This window comes from Triticum aestivum, chromosome 7A, assembly GCF_018294505.1.
Source record: "Triticum aestivum cultivar Chinese Spring chromosome 7A, IWGSC CS RefSeq v2.1, whole genome shotgun sequence".
NCBI classification, from domain to species: domain Eukaryota; kingdom Viridiplantae; phylum Streptophyta; class Magnoliopsida; order Poales; family Poaceae; genus Triticum; species Triticum aestivum.
The window spans coordinates 20,495,282-20,520,369 of NC_057812.1; the positions used below are offsets into that span (position 1 = coordinate 20,495,282).

The window sequence follows — 25,088 nt, forward strand, 5'->3', positions numbered from 1 at the left end:
TCCTCTTGGTCCCAACGGTGTCCTTCCTCTAGTCACTATCCAACCTTGATCCAACTCCAATCTCCTTACCATGCCGGGCGGGCCGTTTGAAACCACCAGTCTCGGCCAGCAGCACTCCCACACACGCCTTACTGCCCGCCCTCCCCTCAACTCCGCCCGCCGTCATGCTCCCGCCACCCAGACATCCCCACCGGCCAACAGATTATCCGGCGAACCCACACCCCTCAAACCATGTTAGGAGATAAACCACGAGTATGTCATGGCGTGTGAGCTAGGGTCGCATGCATGCGTGCGTGTGTGCCGGGGATGGCGCGTGAGTCCGAGGGATGCGTGCGCAGCGGAGGCTCGCTTGGACGCTACGTCCAGCAGCTACAAAATCGGCCGCATACGTTGGTTTGTTAGCGGGCTGCACGAGATAGGGATATGGATGTGCATGTAGTGGTTTGTTAGTGGATGCATGCAGGTCGCACGAGCTAGGGCTCACAGCGCCGTCCCCGTCTCTTGCGAAGTCGGCTCGGCCTTGCCATGGTCGAAGCTCGCCGCTATCACTCGCCACATGGACCCCACCTGAGATTAGCGAACACGTTCTTTACTTAGTGCTAGTACCAGAAGAATCGCCAGCAGAACACGATACATGTATTGCGGTCGCATACAATTACATGCAGGCGCACGCTCGATATGGTCTGGTCACACACTTATAGTATAACTCAGAGCTTGTCGCAGCGCGCAGGCGCAAAGACCATCTTGTCGCTCTCCAGGTCGTAGACGATGTGTGTGTTCTGCTGCTGGAAGTTGCCGATGGTTGTCTGGTCGCTCTTGCCCGCCGAAGATATCACCACGCACAGCTCCCTGCCCGCGCCGGTGCCGTCGTCGTCGTTATCCAGCACGTAGTTGTCCCGTGGAAGGTCCCAGTCTGCACCCTCCAGGTGGAGGATCAGCTTCGGCACGGCGGGCGCCTTCTTCATCGCCGGGAGGGAGAAGCACAGCCTGCCGTCGGCGTCGGTGTAGCCGTTGGCGACAGGTAGCTGTACTTGCGCCACGAACGCTTCACGGAGGCTCTGGAACACGGCCTGTGGGAAGGTCGTGATGGCCGTGCCGGAGTCGATGATCGTCCCGCCGGAGCCATCGCCCTTGAGCGCGAACGCCGACGCGTTGAACGGCAGCCGCGTCTTGCCGACGGTGACTCCTCTGAGGGAAAGGTAGTAGAATGGCGAGCTACCCACAGGCGCACCCGCAGGGCCTGGGGCGAACGGGGTGGACTGAATGGGCCCCGTGGCATGAGCTTCAAGGTTGTCCGGCCTGCCGCCCAGGAACACCGGGCTGGTCCTCGACTCTATGATGGCCGTGAAGCAGTAGGAGAACCTGCCGACCTTGAGCTGCGACGGCAGCGACAACGGGCCGCGCCCGAAGCCGGCGATGCCGGACTCGTTCGACTTGAAGAGGCCGACGTTGAGCATGCCGCAGCCAAACCGGAGGTTGGGCACGGCCACGGCGGCGTGCTTCTTGCCCCCGAGAGCATTGAATGTGAAAGTGTCCTCGACGACCTTGCCAGTGGTGACCGAATTGTCGCCGTAGCCGTAGGCGTATAAGCAGGACCTGTCTCTGGCGGCGCACCCGGAGACCGGGAGGTACACGGCGTGACCGCAGAGAGGGTCGGAGCACGGGACGCGGCGAAAGGTGCTGGAGGCGGAGGCGCGGAGGACCGGGAACGGCTGGTCGAAGCAGGCCGCGCAAGCGCACTGCGTCCAGACGAGGTCGCTGCCGGTGTCTAGCGTCAGCGCCACGCGCTGCGGGCGCGGCGTGCCGACGCCCAAGTGGACGAGGTACTCGGAAAAACCCACGTCCAAGCCGCCCCGGGCTACTGGCACGGTCACCGCCGGGGCGCTGCCCGACGAGCGTAGGGTCGCCATGCGGACCTTGGACCGGGCGGCCATCCGGCTGAGGAGCTCGTGCTTGGTGAAGCCGCGGCCGCTGTCCACGTGTGTAAGATCGGCGCGCATGGCCACCGGCTCCGCGACAGACGAAGCGAACAAGAACGTCAGGAAGAGAAGAACGCAGGGAAAAGGCGGCGACACTGGCCAGTCTTTCATGGTGGAGTTGCAGACGCTATACTGCATTGCCGTTGAGCTCACACACAACAAAGAATTTATCGTGTTCGGTTGCCATGACACAACAAAGAAGCACGCTAGCTCACACACGAGCATCGCTCGTATGCATGACACCTAGCGTGAATCGCTCCACATCTTGCCGTCGGTGTCGCGTATGCTTCCAGCACCACACTGAACCAGCGGCCACCGCTACGACCTGCTCTAGATATGCTTGGATGCATGCCTCACATCTCACAAGAGTCCAGCCAACAGCGTGAGCAAAAGGTGTACGCATGTAACCTTGGGCATAATGCTAAAAAAAAACACTAGCATAATGCCCCGGCGATGGTGCCTCTGGATGGGGTACATGCTGCTTTGGGCTCAATTTACCGGGTTGTTTCGTACCAATGGAGCTCGAGCTCAACATATAACACTTGCCAATTCTCGCAGAGTACCAAACAGAGGATCTTATATATATTGATGTTTAATTGGCTTATACACGTGGCCGCTGTCCACGTGTGTAAGATCGGCGAGCATGGCCATCATCTAAAAAGCGACCGGCCACCAACTAACAAAAATGGACGGCCGGACTCACATGTGTGTCTTTTTTGTCAGCTAGTGGATATTATTTTTAGGAAAAGCCTTGTTTTAAACCAGATGATTCCCCCCACCGATCCGCCGCCTTCGCGGGCAGCCACGTGTCCACATGGGGACTGCTGCTGTTTCCGTCGGGCACGCGCTGGTGCTATATTTTAGCTAGGGAAAGCGTTTAAAATTGCCCGACTGATTTCTGGCTGATGCAAACTGCCTCGCGAGCCATCCGATCAGAGCTGATCGTGCGGCGCTGCGCGTCCTTCTGGACCACGCACCCAGCGACTACCTTATCTTCACGCACAGCAACGAGACCCACTTGTTCTTCCACTTCCACCACTCACGCGATCCCGATTTTTCCTCTTTCTTTCTCCTCTTTGACCTTTCGCCATGGCCCTTGCCGGAGCTTCCGCACGCGGCGTGCAGCACTCCCGCGGTGAACCTGCAGCATCCCAGTAGCCGTCGACCCGCCGCACCCATGTCGTCTCCTAGCATCTGTGGCGCTTGTTGTTGTGCTCAGTGTTGCCGAGCGCCATCGGCACCGTCGGCCGCTGCTGCGACGCTGCATCTCAGCGCGCCGCCGTGCTGCGTAACAACTTCTGCCGCCGTTGCCGCGTGCTGCATCGCAGAACCCCGTCGGCGTCGTGCCCGCTACAGTGAAGCTTCACCAGCAGCCATCGGGGTGCTGCGGTGGAGCTTTGATGGGGCAGCCGCGCGATGCTGACGTTGCAGTGAAGCTTGGCGACGGCCGTCGGTGTGCTGCCACGGAGCATCGCCGTGACGGTGTTGGCGCTGCAGCGAAACATCGACGAGGTTGCAGTGAAGCACCGCAGGGGTCTTTGGAGCTCCGGCGAGGTTGCAATGAAGCGTCGCCGAAGCTGCAGTGAAGCACCGCGAGCTCCGGCGAGGTTACAATGAAGCGCCGCGAGGTTCGTTGGAGCTCCGGCGAGGTTACAATGAAGCGACGTCGAGCACCGCAGAAGCTGTAGTGAAGCGCCGCGAGCTCCGGCGAGGTTACAGTGAAGCGCTGCAGGGGTCGTTGGAGCTCTGGCGAGGTTACAATGAAGCCTCGTTGAGCGCCACTGAAGCTGCATTGAAGCGCCGCGAGTTCCGGCGAGGTTGCAGTGAAGCGCTGTGGGGGTCGTTGGAGCTCCAGCGAGGTTGCAATGAAGCGCAGCCGAACATCGTCGGAGCTGCAGTGAAGCACCATGGGGGTTGTTGGAGCTCCGGTAAGGTTGCCATGAAGCGCCGCCGGGCACCCGTCGGGGCTGCGAGCTGCTGTCATGAGTGCTGGCATGCTGCTGCGTGGTGCTATACATGGGAGCTGGCTGATTTGTACGGCTGTAGAGCGTTTGATCGGAGGGCTGTGGAGGCGGCTTAATTTTGACTAAAATCATCCGGATGATTTGTAGTAGGCTCCTTTAGCTAGCCCTTGTGGCTACACAGCTACTAGCTGATACTAGTATGCCCTTGAAAAAACTGATACTAGTACTAATCCTAGCGCAAGTGCATACATGCATGGCTGCATGCGGCCGCAACGAGACGCCCAGGTCCAGGAAGATGCTCTGCTGCTCTCTCTCATCTGCCGTCCACTGCCATCGTTTTTTTTTCGTTTTCTTTTAAAGAGTTGATTACATTCAAGTTAAAAAAAAAGTTGACTACATTCTCTTGGGATGATTCTAAGTGTTTGATGCAACTATGATCCATGCTGCAAAGTGTTTTTTCATGTGATATAAGTGTTTGGCTCGCCATGTTACATCAACCTAATATATTTTACTTTTTCTCCGACCAAATATATATTTGTTGCATCGGAAAGTTGGTAGCGCGGACGCTACAAAGGATGGTTGGCGCTACCGCATACACACGTCGTTATAAGACCGGTTGGCTGTAAAGCCTGGCGCGTGGTGCTGCGAGGCCCGGTCGGTGCTACTATAACCTAGACACGCAATGCTGCAACTCATGCAACTGATTTTTTTTGGCGGGCGCTATGCGTCAACTGGCTGACACGTGGCTCACGCCATTTAGCGGCGATCACCATTTACAACATGACTCATGTTGCACTCATCATTTGCAACATGACCCATGTCGCGCTCGGGAGGTTTGCAACAAGGTGAGCGTTGCAAACATTCATCGCGACACAACATCGACAATGTTGCGGCCGTCACAACATGCCCCATGTTGTAGTCGAAAATCTCCCAAGTTCTAGTCATCCCGCATAACATCGCCCAAGTTGCAATCGCAACATTGCGATCGCCACAACATGCGACATCTGCCAAGTTGCAACCGTCACCATACAACATCATCCATGTTGCGGTCGCAACATCGCCTACATTGTGGCCTTCGTAGCATGTCCCATGTTGCAGTCGCAACATCTCCCAAGTTGCACCCGTTGCTGCACAACATCGCGTGCGTTGCACCCCCAACACATCATTGACCTCATTGCTGCGAGGTGGTGTTGTGAATCAGGGCGGACTCATATTTCATAGCAGCGTTGGGGCGCCCTTGCATGAGCATGTCGTCCTTCAGCTGTCATCTTAGAGCATCATCTGCCACCCCAGCGACGCCTTGTAGCAACTGGTGCCCCCTCGTAGCACCAAATGAAGCTACAAGACCAGTCATGTTGTGGTTGAACGCTTGAATGTTTCAAACTGGTCTTTTGACACGCAAGGTCAGTCGCCTGGCGGTGATGTTTCTGTTGCCGCAAAGCCAACCGTGACGTTACAGAACTTATTGCCGCTCCTGATAATAATCGTTTCCCAAACACCTTTTTATTGTTACGATCATTAGAAAAGTGTTTCATTTAGAATTTTAGTAATTTTTAAAAAATGTGTAAGGGTGTAGCATGTTTTTTCTAAATACCAAATTGGTTTTTAATGATGCGTTTGCGTACTTTTGGTTGCAATAGCGAGTGGGTTTTACTATAAATCTACACCATTTTTTTCTTCTGATTATTATCTCTTTTCAAAATGTAACTCGACAATAAAGTTCGCCGTGGAAAAGAGCTGACATACATGCGCAGGCCACAGGGCAGAACTGCAGACAGCATGAACTCTGCAGTGTGACCCTCGCATGCATGTTCTTTTTTCCGAATCATATCCGGCCCATGTATGTATTGTGTGCCCACGTGATGCGTCAGCGGACAAACCCATGTGATAGTCAAATCAAATGGCTGGCTATGTTGTAAATCAACGGCTAGCGAGGCGGATGATATTTAGCTGGTATCATCCGATTGATGGGTAGCAGCGTCCTTATTGTTAGCATTAGATGCGTGCAGACTAGTTTAGAAAATAGATTCATGCACATTTATTTTAGCGTCTTAAATTTTTTAAAAGTCATATCTTCTAAACCACATGTCGGAATTCAGATTTGTTTTCACCGTTGGATTCATCGCGGCGAGATCTTCGAAACTAGATCACGCATGAATATGTTTCGATAAAAAAAATTTGATGCTAACTTTGGTGCTATATGGTGCAACTAAAATATTGCATTGTGCAACTTTAGTACTATATGGTGCAACTCTTTTTAAACCAACTTTGGAGCTACATGATCTAAATTCATATGAGGTTGCAACCTACCAATCATAACAACTTGATGTGCAAATAGTCTAGTACCCCGACCAACTATCTAGTAGTGGATTGCAAGCCTTGTCCTTACTTTGGGCCTCCTTCGACCCGTCCATCACCGAGCTCCGCACCATGGTTGTTGTCCTCCTCCGCAAACTCCTCTCTCCGACGACATCCTCCGACTCTGGCCCCTCCTCTTCCCTGAGAGCCTGACCGCTCAAGTTCAACCTCCTCAACGCGTCCGATAGTGCCGCAGCAGACCTGACGGAGTTTGATATAATCAGGAGTGTCTTATATTTAGCTACTTTGTGCTCAGTTGGTTTTTAATATATACTAGTTGCACACATATTGATGTTTAGTTGGCTTGTAATGTAGTCTAGTTGCACACACATTGATATTTAGTTGACTTATAATGTAGTCTAGTTGCACACACATTGATGTTTAGTTGGCAGGAAGACTAGTTGCACACACATATACTCAGTTGGCTTGTAATTTAGTCTAGTTACACACACATTGGTGTTTAGTTGACTTTTAATATAGTCTAGTTGCACACACATTGATGCTTAGTTGGCAGAAAGACTAGTTACACACACATATGCTCAGTTGGCTTGTAATTTAGTCTATTTGCACACATACTGATGTTTAGTTGGCAGGACACTAGTTGCACAGACATATGCGCAATTGACGTAGCAATGTAGTCTAGTTGCACACACATTGATGTTTAGTTGGCAGGATTATTGACACACATATGCTCAGTTGGCGCGGCAATGTAGTCTAGTTGCACACACATTGATGTTTAGTTGGCTTTTAATGTAGTCTAGTTGCACACACATTGATGTTTAGTTGGCAGAAGGACTAGTTACACACATATACTCAGTTGGCTTGTAATTTAGTCTAGTTGCACACATACTGATGTTTAGTTGGCAGGACACTAGTTGCACAGACATATGCGTAATTGACGTGGCAATGTAGTCTAGTTGCACACACATTGATGTTTAGTTGGCAGGATTATTGACACACATATGCTCAGTTGGCGCGGCAATGCAATCTAGTTGCACACATATTGATGTTTAGTTGGCAGAAGGACTATTGGCATACACATATGCTCAGTTGGCGCGACATGTAGTCTAGTTACACACATATTGATGTTTAGTTGGCAGGAAGATTAGTTCGTCGAAACATCTCCATGTGGGATCTACTTTTGAAAAACACGTCGCGAGGACTTCAACGATGAAAACGGATGTAAATTTCGACACACGGATTGAAAGTTATGACTTTTTAAAATTTTAAAATCATAAAATAAATGCAAATAAATATATGCACATGCATATACATGCACAGGAGAAGATGCATATGCCGGCATTTAATACGTAGAAGGAAAAATGACTACTAGATGACTATTCTAATTAAAAGGGGAGATAAAAAATACCTAAAATGGTGGGCCACTCGCTAAGCATCCCGGGCGGCCATTTTCCTATATATATATATATATATATATATATATATATATATATATATATATACACTAACTAATTGGAGGCATCATACGAAGCTCCATATTAATCCACATCATTAAAATATCTTAACTATTCTTTGTCGTTCGATCTATGTAATTGATGTACGCTACCCCAGTCGTGAGAAAAAGGTCCAATCTAAACGTAAACCTGACCCAACATGCACATAATTTGCAGCACAAAAAAAACAATATTTTCCTTAGAAGAGACCATGTCTCACAAGAAACAGGAACATCAGCACGTTTCCTAAAAAAGACCATCACCACGTTTCTCTCTTTCCCTAAAAAAAACACGTTCCTCTCCTGATTCAATCTGGTGCGCCCCTGCCAAGCCTGTTTCCACAACTTGAATACATGGTACCTCCTCCTTTTTCTTCCTCGAATACAACAACTATCCAAACCGAAGTAAAAGGCTCCTGCCGCCCAGCTGAGCAAAAGGTTCACATCTACTTAACTAGCACAATGCTCCCAAAAAAAATGCTCAAAAAAAAAAAACTAGCACAATACCCCGGCGAGGGTGCCTCTGGATGGGGTACATGCCGCTTGGGCTCAGTTTACTGGGTTGTTTCATGTCATACCAATGGAGCTCGAACTCAACATATAACACTTACCCATTCTCGCAGAGTTCCAAACAGAGGAGGATAGATTAATGGATTAAGAGGGAGGGGAATGTACTAGCAGGCGAGGGTGCAGGGGAACGGCTCGGGCCTTGTAGATTGTACCGGTGGCGGTAGTGCGCTCCTTCTCCTCCGCTCCGACGATGGCTCCGTTCTGCTCTGCTCTCCCCATGCTGTCGGCTGCTATGTTGAATTTTCTTTTACGTAATACTCTATCTGTTTCTTTTTACTCCACATATAAGATTTGTTTGAAGTCAAATATCATAAAATTTGAACAACTTTGTAGAAAAGAAGTATTAACAATCACCATACCAAATCAAAATCATTCGGTGTGTCATAAATTTAATTTTTATATTTTCTGACTCTAGTATTGCAGGCGTTGGTATCTTTTCATATAAACATGATCAAACTTTACATGTTTGACTTTAGCTAGACAAATATTATATAGGTGAAAAGGACCGGATGGGGTATAAAATGGACTCGATAGGGTACCTGCTGGTTGGGCTCCATTTACCGGAGCGCCGATAGAAATAGGGCTCAAGCTCAACATACAACAATTTCCTATTCTCTATATGTATGTACTGTACAGAAGCTCCGTCACGGTCACCGAGGCTTTGTGAACCCATTGATAAGGACACATACTGTCAAACCTATGAAGTCATCACAACCGAAGTACAAGGCTCCTGCCGCCCAGCTGCAACCCAGTAATGCAACTATGGATTGAGAAACTATAGTAGTAATATATGTTCGCATAAATTAGGAGGTGTGATGATTAATAGTTGTTTATTAATCAATAATAACTTGATGTCATCATGTGTTACTTTGTGATTCATGTAGCTAAACTACACCATGCCTTTTCAAAAACTTGGTCCTTGCGGATATAAATCAAAGACGGCTGTTCGGGACGACATGGTCACAAGGCGTAGTAGACTCTTAAATGCCACTTGACCGACCGAGGAAACCTATGGTTGGATCTCATCCTTACTCAATCGCACTGACTTGGCAACATAGATCGTGATGTGTTTGCCTAGAAAGTACTGAGAGACACTGCTTGTTTTGTGCTCGCTAGTTTCATTCATCATTGATGGACTCGGATTCTATATGTGCCTCCAACCCAAATTTCCAATAGACCCCATTCCCCATCTATATCGCGCTTTTTGAAAGTCAGTATGATTAACGTGCTCGTCATTGCTGCTCTCGTCCCCACACTTTGTCCTCCTCCGTTAGTCCCCTCCCCCCCCCTCCCCCCCCTTCGACCTAATTGTGATCCCGCTACATAGGTAATAAGCTAGTTATTTGTAGGAGGTCAGCTAGGGACCAATGTTGTGTGTGCGTAGTGGCCAAGACATCATCATTGCTTCACCAAACATCACATGCCAACGACATGATCATTTAATTCTTTTGTGAGTGTTGTGGTTGTCAACATTTTTAGCACACATAAACCTAATATAAGCAAGCCTAAGAGGAATGTTGCTAGGAAACAATGAGAATGAAGCCATTCCGAACTCAGTCATGTATTTTTTATCAAAAAAAATACAACAATGGATTCGTGTCTGGTGAGGCATTTGTATGACCCGAAAGAGTGGCGTGGATTCAATCATGTTCGACTATCTTATTTTTAGTATTAACTGTTTTTTTGTGCTGATTATTCAGTTTAGCTACCTTGATCTCCAATACTTATCAAAATCGAGAGATATCTGGTGAACTTAAACATGTGAGGTAGTTGCCATGTCATTTCAATAGTCCCCCTCAATCATAACTTCGAAGTAAAAGATTATTGAATTAACTACTAAGAAACTTTCTACAATAGGTTTTTCTGATTAACTAATATAAACACCTATTTATTAATGATTTATTACACTTCATATTGTTCTATTGAGAAGTAATATAATGAAGGGCTGGTTCGTGATGTGCATCAATAGATGCAGAACTCGAGGTTATCTATTTTTCGGGGGAAATGCATCTCAATACAGTGCTCCTAGTGTATAACTCTCATTGTACATGATGCATTTTCACACTAAATAGGCAGTTCTAATACAAAACCAAGCATGATATAAAAAGTACAAATATCACATTCACAATCTTTCACAAAGAGAAGAATGTCCGGATGCCACCGGCCATAGGTTAGCAAGATGTTGTACCATAGAGTTTTCATATTATAGACTCCTTTCTAAGTACTCAAATGTGAGGTGCCAATGCATAGCAAAGAACATGACATCAGAGTCCATGCCGAAGACCTGTCTTTCAAGGGCCACACTCATCTTGGCCATTCCATTGCAAGGGCTAGGCATGAACCACAGGTTTCTACCAACACTCCATAAGGAACCGTGGGGTCAATTTGTTACAAGGAGGTGTGGGTTGGGTGACACTAGAAGATCCCTGGGTCATTGAAGTAGACCTCTGTGTATTGTGATGGTGAAGCAATAACACCTACAAACACATGATGTATTGATGGAGAAGATGAAATTACCGTTAGAAGTACACACAAAGAAAATGCTATCCAGAGAACTCAAGGATCATTAATAACCAGAGAAAGAATAACTATGTGATCTGACAACAAAGGTGCGAGTTCTGGATGCCTAGATCATTGACGTGACAAGGTCATTTGTGGCCAAAGGGGCGATTACATGGAGAGCTATCAAGATCATTGGGATGGAAAAGGACAGAGGAGGAGAGTGTTGAGAAAGTAGATATCGATGGATATGAGGCAAAGGCATCACATCAAAAGCGACATGCTATAGTGAAGACAAGCAGGTGAGAGAAGAAGCCTAATAGTGGGATGAACAGGTATTTTGTCCGGTCTACTCAACCTTCTTGTGCACGTGGAAAAGATACAAACAAAATGACACTAGGTAAAACGGTTGTAGCTTATCTATGTCAAATTGTGACTTCAAAGAAAAGAAATAAAAAATTGACATGGATGCTCAGAAAGAAAATAGACTTGAAAGCTAATTAAGAAACATGGCAACGCACACATGGTTTCCAGAGATGTTGTATGTAAGCATCTTCTATCTTCTATCTTCTATCTTCTATCTTCTACTTCCTCCGTTCCTAAATACTTGTCTTTTTAGGCATTTCAACAAGTGACTACATACGTAGTAAAATGGGTGAATCTACACTTTAAAATATGTCTACATACATCCGTATGTAGTAGTCATTTGAAATGTCTAAAAAGACAAATATTTAGGAACGGAGGGAGTATTTACTAATTGGAGCCACCAAATGAGGCTCCACATTAATCCTGGAGGTTAGAAAATTTCATCCATTAGATTGAGTAATAATCAACTAACAACCATCGGATGATCATGAGGCCCGCTACACCTATTCCACATGTGTGAGGAAACCTGACTCCTCTCCTTACGTTTCCTTTCCTAATAAAAATAGTAGTAACGAAAATAAAAAAAACACATCTAATCTCTTTCCATCTCCTTCCATGATAAAAGGAAGAAATCGAGTAGAAGTTGCGTCCTTCCCCATATTGATTGGCAGGTACAAGTGGGAGGAGAATTCATCGCCTGTGTTCATGCGCCTCCACGCAAGGCTGCAACAGCTGATCTTCCATGGCACTTATCACCCATGTGCTCAGATCTGATTTGTAGCAACAACCCAACAAGATGCGGAGCAGGTGATGATTACCGATGGACTCTCCGGCACACATGCTTTCTGGATGCCCAAAATATTTGATAGAGGGTTTATCCGGTAAGCACCAGAATTTTGAGGTGTTAGCAATCTGCAATCAGCCATGAGGAACAAAATTCATTTTCCTTATTTATTTATGGATCTTAATTTCTTATTCTAGAAGAAGATGTGTGGATGATTTCTGGATTCTTAGAGGGAAATCAACCTAGAAGATCTCCACAAAATAAAAACACTAATCAGGCATGTACTTTAAGGAGAACAAAACTTGCAGATCAGTTGCAAAAGAAGCTCATGAGCATGTCGTACGGACAAAGTGAAGTGCCTAGGGAGGCACATGGTAGAAGACGTTGGCAAGTACTGCCGGCATCAGGCCATCCACTCCAAGAGCTTCTTTTCAATACCTGTACATGCCGGCTGCAGTAATTCCTCCAGACACGGACAAAGCTAGGCTTGATATTGCTTTGTGTGTGCTTTAGATTTGGGTAGTTCATATGTTTGGGTGCTGGCATGGAATTAGCTAATACTTTGACCCATGTCTCTGCCTCCCCCCATTGACTCTCCGTACAGCTGTGGCGCTGGCCAGCTGAGGCAAGTTCGATTTGGGTAGTTTATATTAAACTTCAACAGTAGCGCTGGCCAGCGCCAAGTTCGTACAGCTGTGGGCAGCAGCCCTGACCTGGTAAGCACTAAGCATGTCCACTTCCTTGCATGATCATGTCAGATCTAGAACAATTTTTTTAGCTATGCGTAATTGCATTGAATTAATCTGATAAGATCAATATGATTTTGACTTGCAAGTTCATGATGACCCAGATATTTTGGACTAAGTGGTTTTAGAATAATTGCCGGTCTCACAACATGAAACATTGGTATGTTCGTTAAGTACAACAAGAATTATTTAGTGAAGCCGATATGGCTAGGACGATAGTCTGTTCTGCAAGATTGCAATTGATTGAAAGAAAACGTGTTCCATACTCTCTAGCCTTTCAAATATTCTTAACTGCCAACCACGCACGAGCCAAACATCTATTTGTAGCTTATTCGAGCCCAATTTTAATGTAGGAGGAGGCATACCGATGTATACCAACCACGTTTGATGCAGACTTAATTTCCGCAGTCGTCGACGACGTAGCCGGGTGTATGCACTGTAGCAGACTGGTGCAACGGAAATGGTTTACCGGTTGTTTGAAGGAGGGCGCCATTGATATTTGAGGGCACACATGCCAGAAGTTAAAGGCAAGTACAGGCCGATGGCGGCTTCGTCATCTGCTCCTGCTCTGTTTGGTCTCGACAGGCACACACACACCTTCTCTGTTTTTTATGGGAAGTACTTATTTTTTGAGGAAAGTTCTTTCTTTTCTAGACCCTCTCCCAGGCAGAGCAAGCGGCTGCCCTTCCTCCAGATCGTCTTTGGTGATTGCGGAGCATGCCGCTTGCCTATTGATTACAAGGATTACATCATATCAATAGAGAACATTACACATGAAGATTTTCCTACCGGCCATGGTGACGAGCAACGAAAATTGTTTAATTTCAGCTGTTGTCCTTTACCCATGACCTAATTCAAGTAGTAGCAAGTAATCCCAGTTCCAGAAGTGTTCTCTGACCCATCGTTTCATTGTAGAAGTCTGCCAAATTTGCATGATTCCTAATGTAGAATCACAAAAAGATAAGTTCTAGATGTGCCAGGACTCGATTATGTGCTATACACAGAGTCCACGAGGATGAGGGTCAGCTTTGATTGTCACCATCAACTCCAGCGACGCAAGCAGCAAGGCTCCAGATGATGATGTTTCATATAAAAATGGAAATATTCATATGTGATCAGCTTGCAACTGTTACTAAATATTGAATGTATATTCTCTCTAACTCATTTTAAATAGTTAATCTTCTGCTACAATCTGCCTAAATTGTATCTTTACGTTCTTTTTATAATATATGAAAATGAGTTATACACGATGTAAATAGTTTACATATTCTATGTTAAATCTACCTGCACAAAAGGAGTGGATCTATGACTTTATCTCCACTGTGCGCACTGAGTAGAACTATGACTTTGGTTGTGCTTCCCAGCATAAATAGATTTGTATATGCATATATAATTTTTCAAAATGCACTTTGCGGAAACGTTCTCTTCAGACATATATTCATATCGACTTGAATAGAACACATACTTTTTGCATGTATCACTATTAATGGAACTGCGTAGAATTGGCACTGATTTATCTCTAGACATTTTTCACTCTTCCCGTTGAAAGCAACTCTTAGTAAATATTCAATATTTTTTAGGACGGGTGGTGAATCATGTTTTATTTCCAGAAGAATATAGTTGAAGACGTGTACCTTCAAGGTTTTATCTCTGCAAATAACATGCACTTATATGTAATTTCTGGATGATTAATCTTCTTTTTGTTACCAGATATGTGTAACTAGATAAGAGTTTCTTATTTACCTGACAGTGGCAGCATCTAGGGTAAAAGGCAATGGAAAAGGATCTCCAGAGGGCAATGCCACATGCTGCTGACAGCTGTTGCAAAAGGACAGTGACTGAGAGGCACATCCAAGACGTCTGGAGGCAAATGGAGCCAATGGTAATGAAAGGTGGAGCTTAATCCACTTACAAACAAGTTAAATCACATTAAGAACCATATACAGGTTTAGGAAAAATGGATGGAGAGTCAAATGTAAGATGATCCGTCCGAGTGCTTTGTGTATGAATGGAGGAATGGTAAACATGAGTAGTTAAATGAGAACGAGTAAATTACACAACAAGGCATTCTTATAGGAATTCGAAAATGGTTGATCTCACATTTTGACGTGATTATAAAGTTTGTTATGTTGTACGAGTAATGTTTTTTTGCTCGGTGTTGTATACTGTTAAGGAGTATTAGTATTGGTCTAGGAGTCCTTATTAGTCTATGTTTAGTTTCCTTGCACCTCAAGTCTTGTGTAATATATATATGCCCCTTGGGCCTTCAATAAAGATAAGTTGCTTTCCTAACATATGGTATTAGAGCCTAGGTTTAGGTCTCCGGACGTCGCAACTCGTCCTTACGATCCACTATTTTTTTTTCTCGGCCGATCTATACTTCTCTGGGTCGATCTCGTCTTCCGCTGTCGTTCGCGGGGCACCTGCCGCCCAGCTGCTTCGCTGGATCCAAACTGGTGACGAGTGCGCCCATGACGTGCGCCTGCACAGCCGTGATCGCCTGGTTGGCTACTGTGCTGCGTTCGCACCTGTGCGCCAGATCGGGTTACCTCGTCCAGCTCCAGATCGATGTGCGTGCTGCTGCGTTCAGGCTGCTGTGCTATAGCTGCTGCTTTGCTGCTGAGTTCGCTCCTGCATACTAGCTGCTGTCTTTCCGTTCCCATCTTGATTTCAACAACAAAAAAAAGGAGTCCAATGTCTTCTGCATACACGATGGATTTTGCATCTTTGTGTCGTGTATGCTTCCTAGATTTTACCTTCCTTGTTTTCTGCTGTGTCCACCAAATCCGTTGATATTTTGTGTTTCTCATGTCATGCGAGTCCACCAAACTTTTATCCGTCAGCCTTTTTCTGGTCATTGTCCTCTCTATAGGATTTCTGTGGCCTCTCTTTGCATTGTTGATCTAAGCTCATTCTCTTGCCGCCGAGCTTCTTTCGCCGTCGGTTTTCATGGGCCATGATTCTTTAAGCAATGCTTCTTCTCTTGATGGTCATCTTCTTTTGACAACCCATCTTCTCTTGATACTTCTATTGTATCTTATATTGGTGCGGTGTCTTCCTCTGATGTGCCATCTCTTCGTTATCCCCTTTGGGGACTCGACAGGTTTTGAAGACTCTTCATGCTACGACGACACTCTCAAGACGCGGATTTGGATTATCATTTTTTTTAGTATTACACTTCTTCAAATGCAATGCTATTGCATACGCTTTGCATTTGAGGGGGGGTGTTAAGGAGTATTAGTATTGGTCTAGGAGTCCTTATTAGTCTATGTTTAGTTTCCTTGCACCTCAAGTCTTGTGTAATATATATATGCCCCTTGGGCCTTCAATAAAGATAAGTTGCTTTCCTAACATATACATCCATTCATGTTGAACTCATAGTCGATTCTCACATTTTGTATTCTATTTACAGATTCTTTATGTCGCATGGTATGCTGAACATATTGCTGCGCTTCTAAGGTGTCATGATTATTGTCCTTGCGAGGTTGCCATCTATTGTACATTCACTATTTCAGCTAAATTATTAATTTTTTCCAAAAAAAAATATTTAGGAGATCCTACAGAAACTTAGTTCTCCCATGCAATATATGGCCACTCTTAGTGTAGTATGCATTCAAATGCAGCTGTATTATTAGATTGCTTCTTTGCTCACAACACCGTTTAACACGCTATTTATAGCTCCATTCATGACACTGGCATTATATTAGCACAAAACTAATTATACGCAAGTTTTATTTGTACCTAGAGAATTATCGTTCTAATGTATTCTAAATTGATTTGTTTTTCCGTTGAGTGATTCAGTATAAAAAGGTTATGTGTGTTGGTTGCCCTTTCATCTAATATCAAACTATGTTCACATTGTACAGAAGGAGAAAAATGTAAGATGTTGAAGAGGACTAAGGGTAACTACTACTGGTAGCATCTTACTGGGAAAATCTAAAGGTCCTATAAGTGATCATGGTGGAGATATCCATGCCCATGGTCTTTAATGCACTTGATTAGAAATCTCCTGATTGGATAGTGTCCTACTGTGTTTGAAGTACTACAGCCTTGGTCATGTTCACAACACCACTTTTTCATCAAGTATGTAGCCATTTCACCACAACTACAACAATTGTATGATGTTCGTTGTGAATCATGGTGTGTGTGTCTGCACTACGGTTTAGCCTTCATATTTCATCGTTGGACAATCCATTAAAATATCTGAGTTAAACTATACTGAGAAAAATAGAACATATGACATTCATTTGTTTTTTACTATTTAGTGTCTACAAAGTTTACTTACGAGAATAATAATGTAATCCATATTTATAAAAAGGGGTTAAATAAAAATACCTGGCCGGTGCAGATGCACGGGTTGATGACTAGTATAATGAAAGACACTACATGTTTTGCGATGAGAAAAACACAGTACATTGCATCATAAAAGAATCTAGTTACACAATAAACGATCTACATGTTGATAAGTAAGATTGTATTCAATTCATTTGATATAAATGGTCAATTTTTTTTATCAAGGCCACATGGTTCGCATGTCACTAGCATGATTTCTTTTCATGTTGGGGTGCAAAACTATAGCATGTGTATGCTCTTTTGAGTACACTCCAATCCATATAATATAACATCATCCGACCCGCTGTCGTGGTCTCCTAGCGCGGTCACCACCGAGTAGCTGGCGGACGAGCGTAGGCTGGCCACGCGAGTGTTGGACCGGGCGGCCATTTGGTGGAGAAGCTCGTGCTTCGTGAAGCCGCGGCCGCTGTCCACGTGTGTAAGATTGGCGCTTACGGCCACCGACTCGGTGACTGGCCAAGCGAATGAGAAGGCGAGGAGGAGAACATAGGGCAAAAGCTGCGACACTGACCAGCCCTTCTTCGTGGATTTGCACGCGCTACTGCACTGCCATTGAGCTGGAAGTGCTATAGGTAGCAGGTGGGTCACCATGGCACAACAAAAACAAAGCATCACAAACAATGTTAAAATAAAACCGAGGTCACCGTCGATCTACCGAGAATCAAGCAATCACACGAGCCACGACACTGAGATTTGTTAACGAGGTTCACCATCATGGCTACATCTCCGGGGCCTGACTACGGGCGCTCCTTCCCATGATACCGTTACAATACCGCACCCTGGCCGCCCGGGCGCCGACACAAAACCGCCGGCTTCCCTCTACTTTGTGCTCCCAACTTCCGGAGAATCCATTCAACACCATCACACACCGACCACTGTCTGCGTGAAAGTGAGCAACTCACGTATTGGACGTCACATATAAGAGTTACCTGAACTCAACATCACCGCTCTTCCTTGACCACCTTTCTGAAATTTGAATGAATTTCACCGTTGCCCTGTGTCACCCTGAGTCAAATTCACAGTTGTCTCATCCTTTTTTTCCCTGTTAGTCTTTGACATGTCCCACAGCTATAGCACTCCGCCTCCTTTTGTCTTGTCATCCGCACTTTGCCATGTGCACCGAACACCACAGAATATACGGCCATGTACTCTCTCTGTTTTGACAATTCCAGACTTCCCGCAACTTTCTCAAATTCCCCATGGTCAACTCTTGTCCATCAACCGGCACCGATAGACCCAGTCACCAACTCGAATCTGGTACTCATCAACACTGCTTCAACACCCTGCACATTTTGTGTGACCACATGTCTGACCACCAGTGCCTTGGCCTGTCGCTGTGCCCCGTGCTTGCCGCACGCCTCGCCGCTATCACCGCATCGAGCCTCTGCTGTCCTGGTCGAGTCTCCCGCGTAGCTAGCCCTCATTGCCTCAACCCCCACTGCAGAGAACCATCGATCATCACCGACCGATGCCGAGTATCACGTCTTCATCAGACCACTGGTACCCAGTCCGATCCACGTGTCTCTCGCTATCCCGCTGAAAATAGGCTTCGACTCTCCGAATTCTTACACCGTAGCCCCTCCATCAGCACAGAGTGAAGTCATCCATCAGACTCCAGCTCCACCTTCAACATGACTCCATGTAGCTGCGCCGTGCTACCCCACGCCCCGTCAACTTCAAGCTCTCTTGTGTGCGCACTGCCTTGAATCAACCCCGCGTCATAGTGTTGTCGAAGCCGCACAAGCCCTCAGGCCTGCACCATGTGTTTCCACGCCCTAGAAGTTGACCGCCATCAGCATCACGCTCATATGTCGTCGTCGCCGAAATCATCGTCATCTTCTGCTTTGACCAACATCCACGTCAGTCCATCAGACTGTCCTGTCTGACCCAGTCGAACTTATCCGACTGCAGCCATGCTCCACCTCGCATCATGTCCGCTCCACGCATCTCGTGCATTGCCTTGGACACCCTGTGTATGCATGATCCCGCACGACGCACTCCAGACTCCACGAGCCTTATATGCATGTCATCTGTCTTGATTTCCATTCGACCATCATGCCGAACAACACTGACACTGCATTCCAAACATCTTCACGATCCACATACAAAGCAAAGAATTCCAAAAGAAATAGCACCCAGATCGTTCTTGTTTCCATGTAGCAAGCCACCACACATAAGTTTTCTGAACTATTCTTTTCATCTTTCACACACGTACCCGATTGATCCATGGCCATCAATGTTCACGCCTTGGTGACGAGACAACACCAAGCGACACCCTTTGACTACAGCAGAACGGCATTTTTTTCTTTAACAAATCTCACGGTCGCCGCAACAGCGTGCGTACAGGAGCCCCGACACTGGTCCAACTTCATGCCCATGCACACCAGTCTGCAGCGCAGTCTGCACACGCCCGTGCTTGAGCCGCACCTGAGAATCGGCACCTGTACGTGCTGCCTTGAACTCCACCCGATCGCTCTCCACGCCAGCTTGGGCCCCTCCAGCAGCACACCAGCTTGGGCTACCCTCTGGGCTGCACCAGGCCCCTTTGCCTTCGACCACACGCCAGATCGATCTGGAACGCCGTGACGCTACGTGACGCCACCACGCGAACACGATCCGAACTCGATCTGAACTCGCCGAGTTCTCTGGTACACGCCGCCGCCGCGTTATATCGACCTGCTCGCACATGTTTAAACCGATCTCGTTCGATCCGCCGAGAGCCGCTTCCGGATCGCTTCTTGCACTCGTCCGCTTCCGATCGATTTCTCATCCGCCTATGCCACTCCATCCGCGACATCTTTCCTGCGATAAACCGATTCAATCCGAACTTTTTCTCCTCTAGATCAATAATCCATAACCTCAAATTAAACCTTGTTCATGATACCACTTGTTAAAATAAAACCGAGGTCACCGTCGATCTACCGAGGACCAAGCAATCACACGAGGTACGACACCGAGATTTGTTAACGAGGTTTACTATCATTGCTACATCCCCGGGACCTGACTACGGGCGCTCCTTCCCATGATACCGCTACAATACCGCACCCTGGCCGCCCGGGCGTCGGCACAAAACCACCGGCTCCCCCGCGTGCCTGTGCTATTATGTTGGCATAGGTTACATCGTGTGTCTACCCCCGATATATATGGAAGACCTAGGATACAAGTGTCCTATTAGGACACGACTCCATATTCTGTCTACACAACGTATGACTTCAAGTCCAACTGTAACCTAACTTATATAATAATATTCGACACAACTCTAACAAACAAAGTAGAACGCGAATGGCTCCAGATCTTGCCACCGGTCTCGTGAATGCTTCCAGCAGCGCACTCAACCAGCGGGCGAATGCTGCCACGGCGCCACCATCACGACCTTTTATGAATTGGATATGCGTTTCCAGATCATGCATGCATAGATGCATGTACTTAATATCCACAATTCTGAATCAGTATTACTACTTCACTAGATCCATCATCAAATATATTCTAATGTTATATTTATTTGATATTACAGGTGTGTTACTTTTTTGCTATAAACATCTGGAAGGTTTACTCACCCTTGGATTCCGGACACAGCAAGAGTGAAGTCCCCAATGATGACACTTCACATGAGGACAGAAGGGATCTCTGCAAGACATAGAAAATCGAAAGCAAAAAAATAGACAGATGTGATGCTAAAACAAGACAGCAGCAAACAGAGTATGAAGAAAAGAAAGACTTGAACAAAATTTATGAAGAACAAGAAAACTACACTACCCGATAACACTCCAAGCAAACTACATGAGGAAGCCCCTTGAAGTTCCCGGAGCTTCCTCACGTCTAGGCTTGTTTAGTTCTTAGACATGGGATTTATGTAGGTCGCATAATATTTTTTAATACTATGTTGACAAAGTCTTGAACTCAAGACGTCCTGGCTCGGATCTCATCTTGAATTCATGCTATAGCCAACCCATCCAAAAGTATGAACTAGTGAAAAGAGGCGGACAATATATTTCAACACTCTCAACCGTGAACGATCACTACGAAGTGACGAAGCCGTGTACACCAACCGGGTACTCCAAGGTGGTGTAACACTGGAGCGCCGCCACAGCCTGATCCAAGGATCATGGTTTCCCTTGAAGCAGCATGGAGGACGAAGAGTAACCGCGATGACGCCTTCACACTAAGAAAACCCTTACCAGTAGCGCTGGTTTTTTGGCTATTAGTAGCGCGGGCAGGCGCGCTACTGCTACTGCGCTATAGCTATTTTTTAGCAGTAGCGCTTGTTTGAACCAGCACTACTGCTACCTATATCTAGCAGTAGCGCGCCTCTGTCCATCGCTACTGCTAATACTAGTAGCGTGCCCCTACAACCAACGCTACTGGTAAGCAGCGCTGCTACTACTCCAATACCCCACGCTACTGCTAGTATTTTCTTTCTTTTATGTTGGTGTATTCGTAGTTTTACAAGTTTTATACAATTACAACATACACATACACTGAAACTATATGAAAAAGGAATGTCTCATCATCATCATCGAAGTGGTACAACATAGTCTCATCATATCAACATAGTCTCAACACAAATGATGTCGATCTCATCATCATCTCGAAATAGCGATACAAGTTAATGATCACATGTCTCTTACATTGTCACCGTAGACACATGTTTCATCATCTACCTAAACTATGACATAGGAGATAAGAGCGATCACGATGATCAAAAGCGGTATTATGTAGTAGTTTTTGCAGTGGCGCTGGTTCTGAATCCCCTGTTGTGCTATGAATCTCAAGTAACTAGCTTCGGCTTCCGCTCTGCTATCAAACCCTTTCTGGCTTCCGCCGGAGAAGCCAGAGACTTGGGCCTGACACTCTGGCCACTCATCACACACACCCCAAACATGCCCTACATACATGACATACCACTTCCTCGCCATCGTTGATCTATATACATGTCAGAGATGCACACACACACACACACACACACACACACACACACACATATATATATATAGATATATATATATATATATCATGAAGAGAATTCAACGAAACAGTTATGAAATAGAAGCAACATATGTACTAAACATAGTTAACAAATTTCATCATACCGGAAGTAATTAACTAGAGCGCGGCACCATACATCTAATAGTTTCGTCGTACTGAGAAATTCCAAGTTTCATCGTATAGAAAGTAACAAGTAACTAAACAGACACATTGTTTTTAAGTAGTGCACTCTGCCCATCTGTCCATATCCGGAAGGGTGCACCCAAGCTTAGTGAAAGGTGTCAGCTCGTGATATTGGGCCGCCGTAGAACATCCCTTTCTCTTCGAGGACATCTTTCATGATGATGGACGCAGTTTCCTGCTGGATCCGGTAGAAATCATTTCAAAGTCGATTATCCGGCACGGCTCCAAAGGCTTCAGCCCATCTCTGGATATGGGTATCGGATGAAGATTTCATGCAAAGTGATTGCACATCCCTTCTGTACTCCATCATTAGATGGATGACGTAGAATCCATCATTCTCACTTCTTGCCGGTTGCTGGATGCAATAGAAGTCAGTCTTGTGGCCGAAACAAAGTTCGGCCTTATTTGTTTTTTTGCATTGGATGTAGGCACCCCGCATGCTGAAGCTCAACATAGCTCTATCCAAAACATACTTTATATGTGTGTAATCTTTCTACTGTATGTTCTTTGAAGGGTCCAAATATAGAGCACGGGAGTAACGCGAGTAAAGAACGATGAGAACGACACGACACCCCCCGCTGCGCAAAATACACGATCAAATTAGCCTCCATGCGTGCAAAGTAACTATTGAAATGCACGTATGTGTTATAGTGCTATCCGCGGATGACAAGGTAGGAGAATCGTGTCTTTGTCCTTATAGCGCTTGCCAAGCCAAAACGCGCTGCTGCTAACTTTTTCTTTTTATTTTTTATTTTTCTTTTTCATATTCCACAAACTTCCTTTATTTTTATTTTATTTTTATTTCTCTTTTTACTTTTATTTTTCTTTTTCTTTTTCTTTTTCTTTTTCTTTTTCTTGTTCTTTTTCATATTCCACAAATTTTCTTCCTTTTTATTTTATTTATATATAGCTCTAGCTAGCTAGGGTTTAATTTGGTCTGTCGTTGGAGCAATAACACTGTTACCCTCTGGATTATAATTAGTATAATATATATTACATCATTTGACCGGCCGCTATCGGCGGTATACAAAATAGCTAGACACACACAAAATTTATGGATTAGTTTGTCAGTTTGGGCGACAACGACGCTTCAGACTGATTTTCTTCCCTCTTTTGTTCGTTGTCGAATAATTGAGCCCATGGTCGTGACTTTTCCTTCTCCAGGGATTACGATCTTTCGTAAGTAATGTAGTCTTCATTCTTCTTTTGACGTATGTTTCATCGTCATCAGCATCATCTTCCCTCATCGGATCACCGTACTGGTCGTAGTCTTCCTCGTTGGCGACTCCATCCATTCTGGCGATGCTCCTTTTGCTTCTCCTCACAACAACATGGCTGGGATTGATCGGATTAGTTATGAAGAAACATTGTGTCATGTGTTTAGCGTGTACCCATGCCTCATTTTTGGCGATGGCGTTGACGATAATGTTATCGGAGTCGGGTATACACATGGTAGTGAAATGTCAGTTTTCTCTCTGTACATTCTTATCCCATCTGACACGGAACATCGTCGCGCTATGCAATCCAGAGTAGTTAAGCTCCCATATCTCTTCGACCCTTCCTTAATATCTTTCAATTACATTCCCGGTCATGGCTTCCATCGTCACCCTTGAGTTTTGGTCATCACTGTTTATATCTTTCTCCTCCATGTAGAACATGTATCCGTTGATATCGTATGCTTGATAAGTCGCGAGGTTGGTCGAGGGGCCATGTGCTAAGGCGTATATGAGCGTTCCGTTCGGACAACCCTCTTCCGAGGGATTTGCCAGAACTCGCTCTTTGAACCAACGCAAGAAAGTGGAGTTGTGCTCTCTAATAACTTCAGCATCCGTCCTGTGCACCCCACGGTCACGGTACTTTGTGCAGTGTCACGAAATCTTCTAGAACATCTAGGTGTTGTAGCACTACTAATTAAGTTTGCCCTGTCAAGGTCATTTTGTCGGCCCGAGCGTAACACATTCACATCCCTATGACCGTTGGTGTGACCTACGCCTTCGAGCCTTCCACAGTGCTTGTTGACGGGCAAACCAACAACAGGGTCTCCGGTGCCTACTAGATAACTCTCACAGAAAGAGATGCACTCTTTGGTCAGATATCCCTAGGCTATGCTTCCATCTGGCCGGGACATGTTACGAACAAATACTTTGATGACGCCATTCATCCTCTCGAACAACATCATGTTGTGCAGGAATGCCAGCCCTAGGTCGATGATGTCGTCCATGATGTGGACACATAGATGCACCATGACATCAAAGAACGCGGGTGGGAAGTACATCTCTAGCTCATTCAGTATGACAACGATCTCTTCCTGTAGCCTATGGAGTTGCTTCACACTGATCGACTTTCAAGAGATAGCATAAAAAAAGTGGCATAGGCCAGTAAGCGTTTCACGCACATGTGTGTCCATAATCCCTCTAAGTGCAACCGGGAGTAAATGCGTCATCATCACATGACAGTCGTGAGACTTCATCTCACTAAACATTTTTTCTTAGTGTCTAGATATCTGCTTATCTTCACACAGTGTCCAGAACTAACTTTGATTCCGGCAAGGCACTTGAACAATTGATCGACCTCCTTTGGATCTAAGGTGAAGCAAGAGGGGGGGGGGGCAATATTGTTCTTCCTTCTTGTTTACTTTTTTGTCCCTATCTTCCGTCTTCGTCTCCGTCTCGGTCTCCTCTGACGACCTTTTACCGGGCATTTGGAGATCTTTCCTGATATTCAAAAATTCCAAGTCTTTTCTTACCTTCGGCCCATCCTTAGTCCTCTCCGCATGTTCATAAATGTTCCAAGCAAACTCTCAAGGATATTTTTTGTGATATGCATTTCATCAAGGCTATGAGGCGT

General features: G+C 45.8%; 1 protein-coding gene across 1 annotated transcript; it reads right to left on the minus strand.

Annotated features, from left to right (window-relative positions):
- Nucleotides 1–546: 546 nt before the first annotated feature.
- LOC123150743 (aspartic proteinase nepenthesin-1) lies at nucleotides 547–2,147 on the minus strand. Its single transcript, XM_044570575.1, has one exon. The coding sequence runs from the start codon at nucleotides 2,115–2,117 to the stop codon at nucleotides 708–710; it is 1,410 nt and encodes a 469-aa protein (XP_044426510.1). The 5' UTR covers nucleotides 2,118–2,147; the 3' UTR covers nucleotides 547–707.
- Nucleotides 2,148–25,088: the final 22,941 nt, after the last annotated feature.

Bases quoted from the DNA above. Each gene is read 5' to 3' on its own strand.
- LOC123150743 (XM_044570575.1), bottom strand. From the start codon at position 2,117: ATGCAGTATAGCGTCTGCAACTCCACCATGAAAGACTGGCCAGTGTCG.